The 20,737-nt window shown below is 52.7% G+C and overlaps 1 protein-coding gene across 3 annotated transcripts in view; it reads left to right on the top strand.

Annotated features, from left to right (window-relative positions):
* The window catches only part of LOC138784254 (multiple epidermal growth factor-like domains protein 6), a 47,132-nt gene that overhangs the window by 12,863 nt on the left and 13,532 nt on the right, over positions 1-20,737 (top strand). Inside the window, exons 3-14 of one of the 3 annotated variants that reach the window (XM_069959767.1) lie at positions 1,406-1,528; positions 2,039-2,179; positions 5,913-6,038; positions 6,246-6,368; positions 6,483-6,605; positions 7,720-7,842; positions 7,964-8,086; positions 8,434-8,556; positions 9,302-9,427; positions 10,693-10,821; positions 12,647-12,739; positions 14,029-14,124. In XM_069959767.1, coding sequence (XP_069815868.1) covers positions 1,406-1,528; positions 2,039-2,179; positions 5,913-6,038; positions 6,246-6,368; positions 6,483-6,605; positions 7,720-7,842; positions 7,964-8,086; positions 8,434-8,556; positions 9,302-9,427; positions 10,693-10,821; positions 12,647-12,739; positions 14,029-14,124 — 1,449 coding nt within the window. The remainder of the gene's footprint in view (positions 1-1,405; positions 1,529-2,038; positions 2,180-5,912; positions 6,039-6,245; positions 6,369-6,482; positions 6,606-7,719; positions 7,843-7,963; positions 8,087-8,433; positions 8,557-9,301; positions 9,428-10,692; positions 10,822-12,646; positions 12,740-14,028; positions 14,125-20,737) is intronic. The other 2 variants (XM_069959768.1, XM_069959769.1) reach the window with 2 other exon arrangements.

The following is a 20,737-nucleotide window of genomic DNA, read 5'->3' as shown; positions in this document are numbered from 1 at the left end:
ACAGAGGGGTCCGGAGGAAACAGAGGAGTCCGGAGGAAACACAGGAGGACAGAAGGGTCCGGAGGAAACAGAGGGGTCCGAAGGAAACAGAGGACAGAGGAGTCCGGAGAAAACTGAGAGGTCGGAAGAAAAAGAGGAGGACAGAGGGATCCGGAGGAAACAGAGGAGGACAGAGGGGTCCGGAGGAAACAGAGGACAGAGAAGTCCGTAGAAAACTGAGAGGTCGGAAGAAAAAGGAGGGCAGAGGGGTCCGGAGGAAACAGAGGAGGACAGAGGGGGCCGGAGGAAACAGAGGAGGACAGAGGGGTCCGGAGGAAACAGAGGAGGACAGAGGGGGCCGGAGGAAACAGAGGAGGACAGAGGGGGCCGGAGGAAACAGAGGAGGACAGAGGGGGCCGGAGGAAACAGAGGAGTACAGAGGGGTCCAGAGGAAACAGAGGAGGACGGAGGAAACACAGGAGGACAGAGGGGTCCGGAGGAAACAGAGGGGTCCGGAGGAAACAGAGGACAGAGGGGTCCGGAGGAAACAGAGGACAGAGAAGCCCGGAGAAAACTGAGAGGTCGGAAGAAAAAGAAGGGCAGAGGGGTCCAGAGGAAACAGAGGAGGACAGAGGGTTCCAGAGGAAACAGAGGACAGAGAGGTCCGGAGGAAACAGAGGAGGACAGAGGGGTCCAGAGAAAACAGAGGACAGAGAGGTCCGGAGGAAACAGAGGAGGACAGAGGGGTCCGGAAAAAACAGAGGACAGAGGGGTCCGGAGGAAACAGAGGAGGACAGAGGGGTCTGGAGGAAACAGAGGAGGACAGAGGGGTCCGATGGAAACAGAGGATAGGATGGCTGGGCCTTGTGGTGCACTGCAGCCTTACTCAGTGAGTTGTCATGGTATCAGAATCTGTCTGTCAGTATGTGGGCACTATATGGCAGTATGTGGGCACTATATGGTAGTATGTGTCACTATATGGCAGTATGTGGGCACTATATGGCAGTATGTGGGCACTATATGGCAGTATGTGTCACTATATGGCAGTATGTGGACACTATATGGCAGTATGTGTCACTATATGGCAGTGTGTGGCACTATATGGCAGTATGTGGGCACTATATGGGCACTATATGGCAGTGTGTGTCACTATATGGCAGTATGTGTCACTATATGGCAGTGTGTGTCACTAAATGGCAGTATGTGGGCACTATATGGCAGTATGTGTCACTATATGGCAGTATGTGTCACTATATGGCAGTATGTGGGCACTATATGGCAGTATGTGTCACTATATGGCAGTATGTGGGCACTATATGGCAGTATGTTGGCACTATATGGCAGTATGTGTCACTATATGACAGTGTGTGGGCACTATATGACTGTCATTTAAACATTCTGATAACTTCTGCCTATTGAATTGTAGATGTTGATGAATGTGCTGCTCTGGAGCCCCCTTGTGGACTGCATGCAAACTGTACCAACACGATTGGCTCCTTTGTCTGTCGCTGTCATCGCGGTTTCCTTAAAGGGCCAAGCGGTTGTGAGGGTGAGGAAGACCTGACTATTATATGTATTATAAAGGTTTGTCCGTCCACTGTAGGTGTCGACATCTCAACTGTTTAACCCCAAATTTATCAGGTTAGTACATTGGATGCCCAGGAAGGTCTATGTAAAGGTCCTGACCTTGCCGGATGTACACAGCCCTCGCTGACTATGGCTCTCTGTTATCAGCCATGATCATGGCCTCTTCTCTATATAAGTGTATTAGTGTCATGTCAGTCACTGATTGGTTCCCCCTGAAGATTGAGTGTGGGTGGAGCCAGAGGAGGTGGAGCCAGAGGAGGTGGGGCCGAGCAGAAGGGGTGGAGAGAAGGACACGTTGGGGTTTTTTGGGTAACACGAGGGGGATATATATATTCTTATCCTCTGCAGATCTATAGTAATGTATCAGAACTTCAGGAAATCGGGCAGTGAACATGAGGTCGGGACAGTAGGGATCAGTCAGCAGCAGGTAATGCGGACATCACTGAGGAGAATGTCTTCTGGTTCCCTACAGATGTGGACGAATGTCTTGTGGCTGAGACCACCGGGCTCCAGGCCTGTCCCCCGCACTCCACCTGCCACAACACCATTGGATCCTTCAGCTGCTACTGTGACCGCGGCTACGTCTTCGGGTTGGATGGGAAACACTGTGTCGGTGAGTGCGGAGCTGCTGCTCGGTCACATCACAATCCTGGACAAAGCACTTCTCGTAGCCACCAAACAAGAGTCCATACCTGGTAGGAGAGAAGACCCCGGTCCAAACTCCCTCCCTCACATCTTAGCATTAGCATGGAGGTTAGGAACTACTATAAAGTCCCATACCCCAGACTACCTCCATGCTTCTGCCATTCCTGAGCCATTAGAAGAAGATTGGAGGCTTTTATGATGGCTCATTGGTAACGCCTTGGGACGGCCTACGACTGGTGGTGACCAATATGACCCATCATGAAGACTGTAATGTGGTCACATGTCAGATGTGTTGTTCTTCAGTAATGTGGTCACATGTCAGACGTGTTGTTCTCACGTAATGTGGTCACATGTCAGACGTGTTGTTCTCACGTAATGTGGTCACATGTCAGGCGTGTTGTTCTCACCTAATGTGGTCACATGTCAGGCGTGTTGTTCTTCAGTAATGTGGTGACATGTCAGACGAGTTGTTCTTCAGTAATAAGGTCACATGTCAGGCGTGTTGTTCTCACGTAATGTGGTCACATGTCAGACGTGTTGTTCTCACGTAATGTGGTCACATGTCAGACGTGTTGTTCTTCAGTAATGTGGTCACATGTCAGACGTGTTGTTCTCACCTAATGTGGTCACATGTCAGACGTGTTGTTCTTCAGTAATGTGGTCACATGTCAGGCGTGTTGTTCTCACCTAATGTGGTCACATGTCAGACGTGTTGTTCTTCAGTAATGGGGTCACATGTCAGGCGTGTTGTTCTCACCTCATGTGGTCACATGTCAGACGTGTTGTTCTCACGTAATGTGGTCACATATCAGGCGTGTTGTTCTCACCTAATGTGGTCACATGTCAGACGTGTTGTTCTTCAGTAATGTGGTCACATGTCAGACGTGTTGTTCTCACGTAATGTGGTCACATGTCAGGCGAGTTGTTCTCACCTAATGTGGTCACATGTCAGACGAGTTGTTCTTCAGTAATGTGGTCACATGTCAGACGTGTTGTTCTCACCTAATGTGGTCACATGTCAGGCGTGTTGTTCTTCAGTAATGTGGTCACATGTCAGACGTGTTGTTCTCACCTAATGTGGTCACATGTCAGGCGTATTGTTCTCACCTAATGTGGTCACATGTCAGACGTGTTGTTCTTCAGTAATGTGGTCACATGTCAGACGTGTTCTCACGTAATGTGGTCACATGTCAGACGTGTTGTTCTCACCTAATGTGGTCACATGTCAGGCGTGTTGTTCTTCAGTAATATGGTCACATGTCAGACGTGTTGTTTTTCAGTAATGTGGTCACATGTCAGGCGTATTGTTCTCACGTAATGTGGTCACATGTCAGACGTGTTGTTCTTCAGTAATGTGGTCACATGTCAGGCGTGTTGTTCTTCAGTAATGTGGTCACATGTCAGGCGTATTGTTCTCACGTAATGTGGTCACATGTCAGACGTGTTGTTCTTCAGTAATGTGGTCACATGTCAGACGTGTTGTTCTTCAGTAATGTGGTCACATGTCAGGCGTGTTGTTCTCACGTAATGTGGTCACATGTCAGGCGTGTTGTTCTCACGTAATGTGGTCACATGTCAGACGTGTTGTTCTCACCTAATGTGGTCACATGTCAGGCGTGTTGTTCTCACGTAATGTGGTCACATGTCAGACGAGTTGTTCTCACGTAATGTGGTCACATGTCAGACATGTTGTTCTCACCTAATGTGGTCACATGTCAGGCGTATTGTTCTTCAGTAATGTGGTCACATGTCAGGCGTGTTGTTCTTCAGTAATGTGGTCACATGTCAGGCGTGTTGTTCTTCAGTAATGTGGTCACATGTCAGGCGTGTTGTTCTTCAGTAATGTGGTCACATGTCAGGCGTGTTGTTCTCACGTAATGTGGTCACATGTCAGGCGTGTTGTTCTCACGTAATGTGGTCACATGTCAGGCGTGTTGTTCTCACGTAATGTGGTCACATGTCAGACGTGTTGTTCTCACGTAATGTGATCACATGTCAGGCGTGTTGTTCTCACCTAATGTGGTCACATGTCAGGCGTGTTGTTGTCACGTAATGTGGTCACATGTCAGACGTGTTGTTCTCACGTAATGTGGTCACATGTCAGACGTGTTGTTCTCACCTAATGTGGTCACATGTCAGACGTGTTGTTCTCACGTAATGTGGTCACATGTCAGGCGTGTTGTTCTTCAGTAATGGGGTCACATGTCAGGCGTATTGTTCTTCAGTAATGTGGTCACATGTCAGGCGTGTTGTTCTTCAGTAATGTGGTCACATGTCAGGCGTGTTGTTCTCACGTAATGTGGTCACATGTCAGACGTGTTGTTCTTACCTAATGTGGTCACATGTCAGGCGTGTTGTTCTCACGTAATGTGTTCACATGTCAGGCGTGTTGTCCTTCAGTAATGTGGTCACATGTCAGACGTGTTGTTCTCACCTAATGTGGTCACATGTCAGGCGTGTTGTCCTTCAGTAATGTGGTCACATGTCAGACGTGTTGTTCTCACGTAATGTGGTCACATGTCAGACGTGTTGTTCTTACCTAATGTGGTCACATGTCAGGCGTGTTGTTCTCACGTAATGTGTTCACATGTCAGGCGTGTTGTTCTCACGTAATGTGTTCACATGTCAGGCGTGTTGTTGTCACGTAATGTGGTCACATGTCAGACGTGTTGTTCTCACGTAATGTGGTCACATGTCAGACGTGTTGTTCTCACCTAATGTGGTCACATGTCAGACGTGTTGTTCTCACCTAATGTGGTCACATGTCAGGCGTGTTGTTCTCACGTAATGTGGTCACATGTCAGACGAGTTGTTCTCACGTAATGTGGTCACATGTCAGACGTGTTGTTCTCACCTAATGTGGTCACATGTCAGGCGTATTGTTCTTCAGTAATGTGGTCACATGTCAGACGTGTTGTTCTCACGTAATGTGGTCACATGTCAGACGTGTTGTTCTTCAGTAATGTGGTCACATGTCAGGCGTATTGTTCTCACGTAATGTGGTCACATGTCAGGCGTGTTGTTGTCACGTAATGTGGTCACATGTCAGACGAGTTGTTCTCACGTAATGTGGTCACATGTCAGACGAGTTGTTCTCACGTAATGTGGTCACATGTCAGACGTGTTGTTCTTCAGTAATGTGGTCACATGTCAGACGTGTTGTTCTCACCTAATGTGGTCACATGTCAGAAGTGTTGTTCTTCAGTAATGTGGTCACATGTCAGGCGTGTTGTTCTTCAGTAATGTGGTCACATGTCAGGCGTGTTGTTCTCACGTAATGTGGTCACATGTCAGGCGTGTTGTTCTTCAGTAATGTGGTCACATGTCAGGCGTGTTGTTCTTCAGTAATGTCGTCACATGTCAGACGTGTTGTTCTCACCTAATGTGGTCACATGTTAGGCGTGTTGTTCTTCAGTAATGTCGTCACATGTCAGACGTGTTGTTCTCACCTAATGTGGTCACATGTCAGGCGTGTTGTTCTTCAGTAATGTGGTCACATGTCAGGCGTATTGTTCTCACGTAATGTGGTCACATGTCAGGCGTGTTGTTCTCACGTAATGTGGTCACATGTCAGACGTGTTGTTCTCACCTAATGTGGTCACATGTCAGGCGTGTTGTTCCCACGTAATGTGGTCACATGTCAGGCGTGTTGTTCTCACGTAATGTGGTCACATGTCAGGTGTGTTGTTCTCGTTGGACAGATGTGGATGAGTGTGCTTTTGAAGATGGATGCCGACGCGAGTTGGGGAACCTCTGTGTGAACACTCCGGGGAGTTATCGCTGCAGCTGTCAGGCCGGATTCAGGGAATCGGGAGTCTTCTGCACAGGTGAGTGATCGATTTACCAAAGAGCAGGTCAGGAGCCATCATCTACATGGTCAGAGAGTGGACCCTCAAAGACAGATGTCCCCCATTACTCTATAACCTAGTACAACTCATCCCCAGTTCCTCCACCATTGGCATTGAATATGGTGTTCCAGTAGACCACCATGATATGATAGTATAATAGTATGGTCCTGGTGTCTGTTTCCTCAGATGTGAATGAATGTCAGGAGACCCCTCGTATCTGTGCTGGGATCGGGGTCTGTGAGAATGTTCTCGGGAGTTACCGCTGTGGCTGTCAGGTTGGTTTCCGAGGCAATGGATCCTTCTGTGAAGGTTGGTACCAGATATGTCATCTTCCTGTGGACGATCACTCTCGTCCTCCTGTAATGTTGTAGTGTGATGTATGATTTGGGACGTTGTGCTTCTGTCATCACTTTCCTTGTACAGATGAGAATGAGTGCGCCTCGGGGTCTCATGGCTGTGACACCAATGCCCACTGTGGAAATGTTATTGGCTCCTACTTCTGCCAGTGTTACCAGGGATTTAATGGAGATGGCTACAGCTGCTTCGGTGAGAACTGGTGTGAACGTTGTGCGGTGATGGTGGTCACTCCTGTTCTCCGTTACTTATCATGATCCAAGTAATGTCCCCCCATCTAAATGGTTATTACACAAAACGTTTATCGTCCATACTTGGCCAATTATCGACTACTCCATCTGATAATCGTTTGGTGTAATAGGACATGTTAAAAGGCCATGATCACTGCACATGCATGATGTCGGCTTTGGGGTCTTTCAACATTTTAAAAACATCACGATTAGTGCAGCGACGGTCTACTGCTTTTCGCTCCACTGCTGACTTCAATGGGCCACCGGAACAACCTAGGTATTGTTGGGGCAGCCCCTCGAGTTGTTTTGTAATACGGCCTTATAAGGCTGGGTTCACACTATGTATATTTGAGGCTGTATTTGTGAGGCTGTATAGCAACCAAAACCAGGAGTGGATTGAAAACACAGAAAGGCTCTGTTCACATAATGTTGTAATTGAGTGGATGGCCGCCATTTAATGGCAAATATTTGCTGTTATTTTAAAACAACGGCTGTGGTATTGAAATAATGGCCGTTATTTACTGTTATATGGCGGCCATCCACTCAATTTCAACATTGTGTGAACAGATCCTTTCTGTGTTTTCAATCCACTCCTGGTTTTGGTTGCTATGAGGACCTGACATGAGGACCAAATACTGCCTGAAATATACATAGTGTGAACCCAGCTTTATAAGTGAACATGAGATACAGATGGGTGGTGGCCGCACGTACAGTACCCAGTCCCATTATTTTAGGGTTGTGGAGTCAGCAGATCAAAGTCTTTCCTGTCCCAAGCTGATGGCATGGGAAATGGAGGAAATATAACCAATTCTGTTGTGTCCATCTCCTAGCAGCCTTCGAGATGATGTCACCTGTCCTCCACTGTCTATGTAAGAAAACCCTGACCACAATCTTGAGATCCCCCATTTCTGGCCCATTGTGATGACATTATGGGTTGCGTCTTCCTTTACATCCTATTGATTGTCCCATGACTTCCCCTCACGATATGGAGAGATGAACCATCTATGTTCATCAGCTTGAGGCGACCATTGCAATGGCTTCATTCCCCGACTCTTGTATCTTTCTCTATCCATCAGACATCGATGAGTGTTTGGTGGATAACGGGTACTGCGAGCAGCTGTGTGTGAACCAGGCCGGAAGTTTCCAGTGCCAGTGCCACCAGGGATACCATCTCCTAACCAATGGAAGAAACTGTACAGGTGAGGATCGGGCCCAGGCGATCGCCATAGGCTTTACAGTGTAGATAGGTAGACTGTGGTATACAGCTGTATTTTGGAGTTGGGTTGTGGAAAAAGAGCTTTCCATTGTTCTTTCCATTAGATATTGATGAATGTCAGGCGCACAATGGGAACTGCCAGCAGATGTGTAGAAACTCGGCAGGATCGTATCAGTGTTTGTGTCAGAAGGGTTTTCAGCTACACGTGGATCAACGTCGGTGTGTGGGTAAGAAAACTGCTAATAACAAGACGAATGACCCGGTTATACGATGTCCACCTTACTGACAGCTTAAACAGCATGAGCATCTGACACTGAACCAGCAGGGGATGCTGGAAGATGCAAGGGGGAAGCCGGTCCTTATAGTTCCTAACAGTCAGGTAGAGAAATGTCCTACCTTTCTTGGAGGCTTGGTCTACCTTCCTGGGGCCAAGAACTGAGGGTACAATTGAGGGAGGTGCCGGCTCCAGCTGTCAGCATTCAGTTTGTGCGGTCGGTGGGGTTCTGTTATAATGCAGGTTGATGCCGGTCACCCTCGGGGTCTCATCTTACTCGTATCATCTGATTTTTCTCAGATATTGATGAGTGTAGGATCGATAGAGGAGGCTGCTCCCACTCCTGTAATAACACTGAAGGGGGGTTTACCTGTCTGTGCCCCCCTCACCAGGCTCTGGCCAAGGATCAGCAGACCTGCATCAGTGAGTATGAGACGTGGTCAAGGTCAAAGTAAAAACTTTTATGTTTAAAGACTACAAAATCCAAGGTATAAAGGTGAAAACATAACCAAACACCAATGTTCGGGAAGCCCGCAACCAGCCCAAGCCCCATTCCCAATTCCGACCCACCACCAACTCATCACCCACCATCCACCCACCACCAACTCACCACCAAGCATCAGCCCACCACAAACCCACACCAACTTACCATCATCCCACTTTAAGCCCACCATCAACCTACTTCCAGCCCATCAGCCTACCACCAATCCAATATCAACCCACCACCAGCTCGCCACCAACCCAACACCAGCCCATCAGCCTACCACCAATCCAACACCAGCTCACCACCAGTTCACCACCAACCCAACACCAGCCCATCAGCCTACCACCAATCCAAAATCACTCACCACCAGCTCACCACCAACCCAGCACCAGCCCATCAGCCTACCACCAATCCAACATCACTCACCACCAGGCCCACCACCAACCCAACACCAGCCCATCAGCCTACCACCAATCCAACACCAGCTCACCACCAGTTCACCACCAACCCAACACCAGCCCATCAGCCTACCACCAATCCAACATCCCTCACCACCAGCTCACCACCAACCCAGCACCGACCCATCAGCCTACCACCAATCCAACATCACTTACCACCAGGCCCACCACCAGCCTACCACCATCTATTCTAACCTTCTTTATGTTCCTGATCTTGTTCTGACAGATATCACATCGTGTGAGGTGAATAATGGCGGCTGTGAGCATCTGTGCAGCAATCGCCAGGAGGGCGGCTTTGAGTGCAGCTGTCGGGCTGGCTATAGCCTTAGTGCAGATGGCAGGACGTGCGATGGTAAGGATCGGCCAGGGGGGAGTATAACTGGCATCATAGCTAATCCCCAACAACCATCAAAATAATAAGCAGAAGGGCCAAGTTATAATGCAGGGCAAACAGTGTTACATCATAGTGCCCACACTGTAGAGGTATATAGAAGTGCCCACACTGTAGGGGTATATAGTAGTGCCCACACTGTAGGGGTATATAGAAGTGCCCACACTGTAGAGGTATATAGAAGTGCCCACACTGTAGAGGTATATAGAAGTGCCCACACTGTAGAGGTATATAGAAGTGCCCACACTGTAGGGGTATATAGAAGTGCCCACACTGTAGAGGTATATAGAAGTGCTCACACTGTAGGGGTATATAGTAGTGCCCACACTGTAGGGGTATATAGTAGTGCCCACACTGTAGGGGTATATAGTAGTGCCCACACTGTAGAGGTATATAGAAGTGCCCACACTGTAGGGGTATATAGAAGTGCCCACACTGTAGAGGTATATAGAAGTGCCCACACTGTAGGGGTATATAGAAGTGCCCACACTGTAGGGGTATATAGAAGTGCCCACACTGTAGGGGTATATAGAAGTGCCCACACTGTAGGGGTATATAGAAGTGCTCACACTGTAGGGGTATATAGAAGTGCCCACACTGTAGGGGTATATAGAAGTGCCCACACTGTAGGGGTATATAGAAGTGCCCACACTGTAGAGGTATATAGAAGTCCCCACACTGTAGGGGTATATAGAAGTGCCCACACTGTAGGGGTATATAGAAGTGCCCACACTGTAGGGGTATATAGTAGTGCCCACACTGTAGGGGTATATAGAAGTGCCCACACTGTAGGGGTATATAGTAGTGCCCACACTGTAGGGGTATATAGAAGTGCCCACACTGTAGGGGTATATAGTAGTGCCCACACTGTAGGGGTATATAGTAGTGCCCACACTGTAGGGGTATATAGAAGTGCCCACACTGTAGGGGTATATAGTAGTGCCCACACTGTAGCGGTATATAGTAGTGCCCACACTGTAGAGGTATATAGAAGTGCCCACACTGTAGGGGTATATAGAAGTGTCCACACTGTAGGGGTATATAGAAGTGCCCACACTGTAGGGGTATATAGAAGTGCCCACACTGTAGGGGTATATAGTAGTGCCCACACTGTAGGGGTATATAGAAGTGCCCACACTGTAGGGGTATATAGAAGTGCCCACACTGTAGGGGTATATAGTAGTATCACAGTGGTCGCCCATCTCTGTGTCCTCCTGTGTTGTCAGATGTGGATGAATGCGCAGACTTGGCCCGCGGAGGGTGTCAGCAGACCTGTGAGAACGTCCGGGGCTCCTATAACTGCAGCTGCTACAAGGGCTTCACCGTCCGTTCTGATGACCACACCAAGTGCCAGCGTAAGGAGTCCGGATGAGAAGCCGGCACCCCCTCACATCTTCATATTCTACAGAAGCTTCCAGAATAATGAGCTCTATGTATTTACACTGAGGATCAGTAATGGCGGCTCACAGCCCATGGGCTTCCACAATGTGGTGGGCGTCCTTCATACCTGTCCCATGCCCGATCTGACGGCCCATGAGTGTGGGGGCAACCAGGAGAACCCATCGTCCTCTCCCTCCAACCACCCAGAGGTCCAAGCCCAAAGACACAACACATTGTCCTGGGGAAAGATGGCGCTGTGGCTGGGGAGGGGCAGATGTGGCAGATGGGGCAGATGTGGTGGCAGATGGGGCAGACGGGGGCAGATGTGGCAGACGGGGGCAGATGTGGTGGCAGATGGGGCAGATGTGGTGGCAGACGGGGCAAGATGTGGTGGCAGACGGGGGCAGATGTGGGGGCAGATGTGGTGGCAGATGTGGTAGCAGATGGGGCAGATGTGGTGGCAAATGGGGCAGACGGGGGCAGATGTGGCAGACGGGGGCAGATGTGGTGGCAGATGGGGCAGATGTGGTGGCAGACGGGGGCAGATGTGGCAGACGGGGCAAGATGTGGTGGCAGACGGGGGCAGATGTGGGGGCAGATGTGGCAGACGGGGGCAGATGTGGTGGCAGACGGGGCAGATGTGGGGGCAGATGTGGGGCAGATGTGGTGGCAGATGTGGTGGCAGATGGGGCAGATGTGGTGGCAGATGTGGTGGCAGATGGGGCAGATGTGGTGGCAGATGTGGTGGCAGATGGGGCAGATGTGGCAGACGGGGGCAGATGTGGGGGCAGATGTGGTGGCAGATGGGGCAGACGGGGGCAGATGTGGTGGCAGACGGGGCAAGATGTGGTGGCAGACAGGGGCAGATGTGGGGGCAGATGTGGCAGACGGGGGCAGATGTGGTGGCAGACGGGGCAGATGTGGTGGCAGACGGGGGCAGATGTGGGGCAGACGGGGGCAGATGTGGTGGCAGATGGGGGCAGATGTGGCAGACGGGGGCGGATGTGGTGGCAGACTGGGGCGGATGTGGTGGCAGACGGGGGCAGATGTGGTGGCAGACGGGGGCAGATGTGGTGACAGATGTGGCAGACGGGGGCAGATGTGGGGGCAGATGTGGTGGCAGACGGGGGCGGATGTGGTGGCAGACGGGGGCAGATGTGGTGGCAGACGGGGGCAGATGTGGTGGCAGACGTGGGGGCAGATGTGGTGGCAGACGGGGGCAGATGTGGTGGCAGACGGGGGCAGATGTGGTGGCAGACGGGGGCAGATGTGGTGGCAGACGGGGCAGATGTGGTGGCAGACGGTCCTAGATAATCCTCCATACAAAAATGCAAAGGTTACAACAGCAACATAGTCCTTATCAAGCCATGCTGTTCTGTCATAGAGACTGCCGCCCTCTCATAGTGACTGCCGCCCTCTCATAGAGACTGCCGCCCTCTCATAGTGACTGCCGCCCTCTCATAGTGACTGCCGCCCTCTCATAGTGACTGCCGCCCTCTCATAGTGACTGCCGCCCTCTCATAGAGATTGCCTTTTTATGCTAGAGACTGATGCCCTCTAATAGAGACTGACGCCCTCTCCTAGAAACTGCCTCCCTATGCTAGAGACTGCTGCCCTGTCTTAGAGACTGCCGCCCTCTCGTAGAGACTCCCCCACTATGCTAGAGACTGCTGCCATATCCTAGAGACTGCTGCCATATCCTAGAGACTGTTGCCATATCCTAGAGACTGTTGCCATCTTGTAGAGACTGGTGACATCATGTGACATGACGGCTCTGATCTGTTTGTTCTGTATTTTCAGCTGTGTGTATCCCTCCCTGCCGGAACTACGGTGTGTGTGTGGCCCCCGACACGTGTGACTGCCCTGCCGGCTATCCGGGGCCCGGCTGCTCAGGTAGGCCTCCATTATATTATATTACTACCAGGGCCTGGAAGCCAAAGACGTACCGGCAGATTAGGCCGTAATACAGCCCCCCCCCCATCACCGCACAGCGGGGTACACACAGCAGCCTGCCCACTACCATCAGTATACACAGCAGCCTGCCCACTACCATCAGTATACACAGCAGCCTGCCCACTACCATCAGTATACACAGCAGCCTGCCCACTACCATCAGTATATACAGCAGCCTGCCCACTACCATCAGTATACACAGCAGCCTGCCCACTACCATCAGTATATACAGCAGCCTGCCCACTACTATCAGTATACACAGCAGCCTGCCCACTACCATCAGTATACACAGCAGCCTGCCCACTACCATCAGTATACACAGCAGCCTGCCCACTACCATCAGTATACACAGCAGCCTGCCCACTACCATCAGTATACACAGCAGCCTGCCCACTACTATCAGTATACACAGCAGCCTGCCCACTACCATCAGTATACACAGCAGCCTGCCCACTACCATCAGTATACACAGCAGCCTGCCCACTTTTATCAGTATACACAGCAGCCTGCCCACTACCATCAGTATACACAGCAGCCTGCCCACTACCATCAGTATACACAGCAGCCTGCCCACTACCATCAGTATACACAGCAGCCTGCCCACTTTTATCAGTATACACAGCAGCCTGCCCACTACCATCAGTATACACAGCAGCCTGCCCACTTTTATCAGTATACACAGCAGCCTGCCCACTACCATCAGTATACACAGCAGCCTGCCCACTACCATCAGTATACACAGCAGCCTGCCCACTACCATCAGTATATACAGCAGCCTGCCCACTACCATCAGTACACACAGCAGCCTGCCCACTACCATCAGTATACACAGCAGCCTGCCCACTACCATCAGTATACACAGCAGCCTGCCCACTACCATCAGTATACACAGCAGCCTGCCCACTACCATCAGTACACACAGCAGCCTGCCCACTACCATCAGTATACACAGCAGCCTGCCCACTACCATCAGTATACACAGCAGCCTGCCCACTACCATCAGTATACACAGCAGCCTGCCCACTACCATCAGTATACACAGCAGCCTGCCCACTACCATCAGTATACACAGCAGCCTGCCCACTACCATCAGTATACACAGGACTCCCCTAGATCTTACCCTCCCCCTCTGTGATGGGGTCTTATATACCTGAGCTCCTATGTCACCAGTATGCACACAGCCAGTATATACTGTACACATGATATATGTGCCCTTCTCCCCTTCTCAGCCATGTGCTCCCCGCCTTGTGCCCATGGAGGAACCTGCATGCGACATAACATGTGTGCCTGCCCACCAGGATGGACGGGGCCCGGCTGCCAGACAGGTGAGGACCCTCTGTGCAGACTACAGGGTATGAGGGTATGAGGGGGGATACTGTGCTGACTACAGGGTATGGGGGGGGGATACTGTGCTGACTACAGGGTATGGGGGGGGGGGGATACTGTGCTGACTACAGGGTATGGGGGGGGGGGATACTGTGCTGACTACAGGGTATGGGTGGGGGGGGATACTGTGCTGACTACAGGGTATGGGGGGGGGATACTGTGCTGACTACAGGGTATGAGGGGGGGATACTGTGCTGACTACAGGGTATGGGGGGGGGATACTGTGCTGACTACGGGGTATGAGGGGGGGATACTGTGCTGACTACAGGGTATGAGGGGGGGATACTGTGCTGACTACGGGGTATGAGGGGGGGGATACTGTGCTGACTACAGAGTATGAGGGGGGGATACTGTGCTGACTACAGAGTATGAGGGGGGGATACTGTGCTGACTACAGGGTATGAGGGTATGAGGGGGGATACTGTGCTGACTACGGGGTATGGGGGGGATACTGTGCTGACTACGGGGTATGAGGGGGGGATACTGTGCTGACTACGGGGTATGGGGGGGGATACTGTGCTGACTACGGAGTATGGGGGGGATACTGTGCTGACTACGGGGTATGGGGGGGGATACTGTGCTGACTACGGAGTATGAGAGGGGATACTGTGCTGACTACAGGGTATGAGGGGGGATACTGTGCTGACTACAGGGTATGGGGGGGGATACTGTGCTGACTACAGGGTATATGGGGGGGATACTGTGCTGACTACGGGGTATGGGGGGGATACTGTGCTGACTACGGGGTATTGGGGGGATACTGTGCTGACTACAGAGTATAAGGGGGGGATACTGTGCTGACTACAGGGTATGGGGGGGGATACTGTGCTGACTGCGGGGTATGAGGGGGGATACTGTGCTGACTACAGAGTATGAGGGGAGGATACTGTGCTAACTACAGGGTGTAGGGGGGGATACTGTGCTGACTACAGGGTATGAGGGGGGGATACTGTGCTGACTACGGGGTATGAGGGGGGATAGTGTGCTGACTACAGAGTATGAGGGGGGATAGTGTGCTAACTATGGGGTATGGGGGGGGATACTGTGCTGACTACGGGGTATGAGGGGGGGATACTGTGCTGACAACGGGGTATGAGGGGGGGGGGGATACTGTGCTGACTACGGGGTATGAGGGGGAGATACTGTGCTGACAACGGGGTATGAGGGGGGGGGATACTGTGATGACTACGGAGTATGAGAGGGGGATACTGTGCTGACTACAGGGTATGAGGGGGGATACTGTGCTGACTACGGGGTATGAGGGGGGGATACTGTGCTGACTACAGGGTATGAGGGGGGGATACTGTGCTGACTACAGGGTATATGGGGGGATACTGTGCTGACTACGGGGTATGGGGGGGGATACTGTGCTGACTACGGGGTATGGGGGGGATACTGTGCTGACTACGGGGTATGAGGGGGGATACTGTGCTGACTACAGAGTATGAGGGGGGGATACTGTGCTGACTACAGGGTGTAGGGGGGGATACTGTGGTGACTACAGGGTGTAGGGGGGGATACTGTGCTGACTACAGAGTATGAGGGGGGGATACTGTGCTGACTACAGGGTGTAGGGGGGGATACTGTGCTGACTACAGGGTATGAGGGGGGGATACTGTGCTGACTACGGGGTATGGGGGGGGTACTGTGCTGACTACGGGGTATGAGGGGGGATACTGTGCTGACTACGGGGTATGAGGGGGGATACTGTGCTGACTACAGGGTGTAGGGGGGGATACTGTGCTGACTACAGGGTGTAGGGGGGGATACTGTGCTGACTACAGGGTATGAGGGGGGGATACTGTGCTGACTACGGGGTATGGGGGGGTACTGTGCTGACTACGGAGTATGAGGGGGGATAGTGTGCTGACTACAGGGTATGGGGGGGGATACTGTGCTGACTACAGGGTATGAGGGGGGATACTGTGCTGACTACAGAGTATGAGGGGGGATAGTGTGCTAACTATGGGGTATGGGGGGGATACTGTGCTGACTACGGGGTATGAGGGGGGATACTGTGCTGACTACGGGGTATGAGGGGGGATACTGTGCTGACTACGGGGTTTGAGGGGGGGATACTGTGCTGACTACAGGGTGTAGGGGGGGATACTGTGGTGACTACAGGGTGTAGGGGGGGATACTGTGCTGACTACAGAGTATGAGGGGAGGATACTGTGCTGACTACAGGGTGTAGGGGGGGATACTGTGCTGACTACAGGGTATGAGGGGGGGATACTGTGCTGACTACGGGGTATGGGGGGGGGGTACTGTGCTGACTACGGGGTATGAGGGGGGATACTGTGCTGACTACGGGGTATGAGGGGGGATACTGTGCTGACTACAGGGTGTAGGGGGGGATACTGTGCTGACTACAGGGTGTAGGGGGGGATACTGTGCTGACTACAGGGTATGAGGGGGGGATACTGTGCTGACTACGGGGTATGAGGGGGGGATACTGTGCTGACTACGGGGTATGGGGGGGGTACTGTGCTGACTACGGAGTATGAGGGGGGATAGTGTGCTGACTACAGGGTATGGGGGGGGATACTGTGCTGACTACGGGGTATGAGGGGGGGATACTGTGCTTGACTACGGGGTATGAGGGGGGATACTGTGCTGACTACGGGGTATGAGGGGGGGATACTGTGCTGACTATGGGGTATGAGGGGGGATACTGTGCTGACTACAGAGTATGAGGGGGGGATACTGTGCTGACTACAGGGTGTAGGGGGGGATACTGTGCTGACTACAGGGTGTAGGGGGGGATACTGTGCTGACTACAGAGTATGAGGGGGGGATACTGTGCTGACTACAGGGTGTAGGGGGGGATACTGTGCTGACTACAGGGTATGAGGGGGGGATACTGTGCTGACTACGGGGTATGGGGGGGTACTGTGCTGACTACGGAGTATGAGGGGGGATAGTGTGCTGACTACAGGGTATGGGGGGGGGATACTGTGCTGACTACAGGGTATGAGGGGGGATACTGTGCTGACTACGGAGTATGAGGGGGGATACTGTGCTGACTACGGGGTATGGGGGGGATACTGTGCTGACTACGGGGTATGAGGGGGGGATACTGTGCTGACTACGGGGTTTGAGGGGGGGATACTGTGCTGACTACAGGGTGTAGGGGGAAATACTGTGCTGACTACAGGGGTATGGCGGGGGATACTGTGCTGACTACGGGGTATGGGGGGGGATACTGTGCTGACTACGGGGTATGGGGGGTATACTGTGCTGACTGCGGGGTATGAGGGGGGGATACTGTGCTGACTACGGGGTATGAGGGGGGATACTGTGCTGACTACAGGGTATGGGGGGGATACTGTGCTGACTACGAGGTATGGGGGGGGATACTGTGCTGACTACGGGGTATGAGGGGGGGATACTGTGCTGACTACAGGGTATGAGGGGGGGATACTGTGCTGACTACAGGGTGTAGGGGGGGATACTGTGCTGACTACAGGGTATGAGGGGGGATACTGTGCTGACTACGGGGTATGAGGGGGGGATACTGTGCTGACTACGGGGTATGGGGGGGGTACTGTGCTGACTACGGAGTATGAGGGGGGGATAGTGTGCTGACTACAGGGTATGGGGGGGGATACTGTGCTGACTACGGGGTATGAGGGGGGGATACTGTGCTTGACTACGGGGTATGAGGGGGGATACTGTGCTGACTACGGGGTATGAGGGGGGGATACTGTGCTGACTATGGGGTATGAGGGGGGATACTGTGCTGACTACAGAGTATGAGGGGGGGATACTGTGCTGACTACAGGGTGTAGGGGGGGATACTGTGCTGACTACAGGGTGTAGGGGGGGATACTGTGCTGACTACAGAGTATGAGGGGGGGATACTGTGCTGACTACAGGGTGTAGGGGGGGATACTGTGCTGACTACAGGGTATGAGGGGGGGATACTGTGCTGACTACGGGTATGGGGGGGGGTACTGTGCTGACTACGGAGTATGAGGGGGGATAGTGTGCTGACTACAGGGTATGGGGGGGGGATACTGTGCTGACTACAGGGTATGAGGGGGGATACTGTGCTGACTACAGAGTATGAGGGGGGATAGTGTGCTAACTATGGGGTATGGGGGGGATACTGTGCTGACTACGGGGTATGAGGGGGGGATACTGTGCTGACTACGGGGTTTGAGGGGGGGATACTGTGCTGACTACAGGGTGTAGGGGGAAATACTGTGCTGACTACAGGGTATGGCGGGGGATACTGTGCTGACTACGGGGTATGGGGGGGGATACTGTGCTGACTACGGGGTATGGGGGGTATACTGTGCTGACTGCGGGGTATGAGGGGGGGATACTGTGCTGACTACGGGGTATGAGGGGGGATACTGTGCTGACTACAGGGTATGGGGGGGATACTGTGCTGACTACGAGGTATGGGGGGGATACTGTGCTGACTACGGGGTATGGGGGGGATACTGTGCTGACTACAGAGTATGAGGGGGGGATACTGTGCTGACTACAGGGTGTAGGGGGGATACTGTGCTGACTACAGGGTGTAGGGGGGGATACTGTGCTGACTACAGAGTATGAGGGGGGATACTGTGCTGACTACAGGGTGTAGGGGGGGATACTGTGCTGACTACAGGGTATGAGGGGGGGATACTGTGCTGACTACGGGGTATGGGGGGGGATACTGTGCTGACTACGGATTAAGAGGGCGGATAGTGTGCTGACTACAGGGTATGGGGGGGGATACTGTGCTGACTACAGGGTATGAGGGGGGATAGTGTGCTAACTATGGGGTATGGGGGGGATACTGTGCTGACTACAGGGTATGGGGGGGATACTGTGCTGACTACAGAGTATGAGGGGGGATAGTGTGCTAACTACGGGGTATGGGGGGGGATACTGTGCTGACTACAGGGTATGGGGGGGATACTGTGCTGACTACGGGGTATGGGGGGATACTGTGCTGACTGCGGGGTATGAGGGGGGGATACTGTGCTGACTACGGGGTATGGGGGGGATACTGTGCTGACTACAGAGTATGAGGGGGGGATACTGTGCTGACTACAGGGTGTAGGGGGGGATACTGTGCTGACTACGGGGTATCGGGGGGATACTGTGCTGACTACGGAGTATGAGGGGGGATAGTGTGCTGACTACAGGGTATGGGGGGGGATACTGTGCTGACTACAGGGTATGAGGGGGGATACTGTGCTGACTACAGAGTATGAGGGGGGATAGTGTGCTAACTATGGGGTATGGGGGGGATACTGTGCTGACTACGGGGTATGAGGGGGGGATACTGTGCTGACTACGGGGTATGAGGGGGGGATACTGTGCTGACTACGGGGTATGAGGGGGGATACTGTGCTGACTACGGGGTATGAGGGGGGGATACTGTGCTGACTACAGGGTGTAGGGGGGGATACTGTGCTGACTACAGGGTGTAGGGGGGGATACTGTGCTGACTACAGGGTATGGGGGGAGATACTGTGCTGACTACGGGGTATGGGGGGATACTGTGCTGACTACGGGGTATGGGGGGGATACTGTGCTGACTGCGGGGTATGAGGGGGGGATACTGTGCTGACTACGGGGTATGAGGGGGGATACTGTGCTGACTACGAGGTATGGGGGGGATACTGTGCTGACTACGGGGTATGGGGGGGATACTGTGCTGACTACAGGGTATGGGGGGGGGATACTGTGCTGACTACAGGGTATATGGGGGGATACTGTGCTGACTACAGGGTGTAGGGGGGGATACTGTGCTGACTACAGAGTATGAGGGGGGGATACTGTGCTGACTACAGGGTGTAGGGGGGGATACTGTGCTGACTACAGGGTATGAGGGGGGGATACTGTGCTGACTACGGGTATGGGGGGGGTACTGTGCTGACTACAGAGTATGAGGGGGGATAGTGTGCTAACTATGGGGTATGAGGGGGGGATACTATGCTGACTACAGGGTATGGGGGGGATACTGTGCTGACTACAGGGTATGGGGGGGATACTGTGCTGACTACGGGGTATGGGGGGGATACTGTGCTGACTACGGAGTATGAGGGGGGATAGTGTGCTGACTACAGGGTATGGGGGGGGATACTGTGCTGACTACAGAGTATGAGGGGGGATAGTGTGCTAACTATGGGGTATGGGGGGGGATACTGTGCTGACTACGGGGTATGAGGGGGGGATACTGTGCTGACTACGGGGTATGAGGGGGGGATACTGTGCTGACTACGGGGGGATGAGGGGGGATACTGTGCTGACTACGGGGTTGTAGGGGGGGATACTGTGCTGGCTACAGGGTATGGGGGGGGGATACTGTGCTGACTACGGGGTATAGGGGGATACTGTGCTGACTACGGGGTATGAGGGGGGGATACTGTGCTGACTACGGGGTATGAGGGGGGGATACTGTGCTGACTACGGGGTATGAGGGGGGGATACTGTGCTGACTACGGGGTATGAGGGGGGATACTGTGCTGACTACGGGGTGTAGGGGGGGATACTGTGCTGGCTACAGGGTATGGGGGGGGATACTGTGCTGACTACGGGGTATAGGGG

The sequence above is a fragment of the Dendropsophus ebraccatus genome, chromosome 2 (assembly GCF_027789765.1).
Source record: "Dendropsophus ebraccatus isolate aDenEbr1 chromosome 2, aDenEbr1.pat, whole genome shotgun sequence".
NCBI classification, from domain to species: domain Eukaryota; kingdom Metazoa; phylum Chordata; class Amphibia; order Anura; family Hylidae; genus Dendropsophus; species Dendropsophus ebraccatus.
The sequence above is the reverse complement of the archived record's forward strand: the minus strand, read 5'-3'. Positions and strand labels throughout refer to the sequence as shown.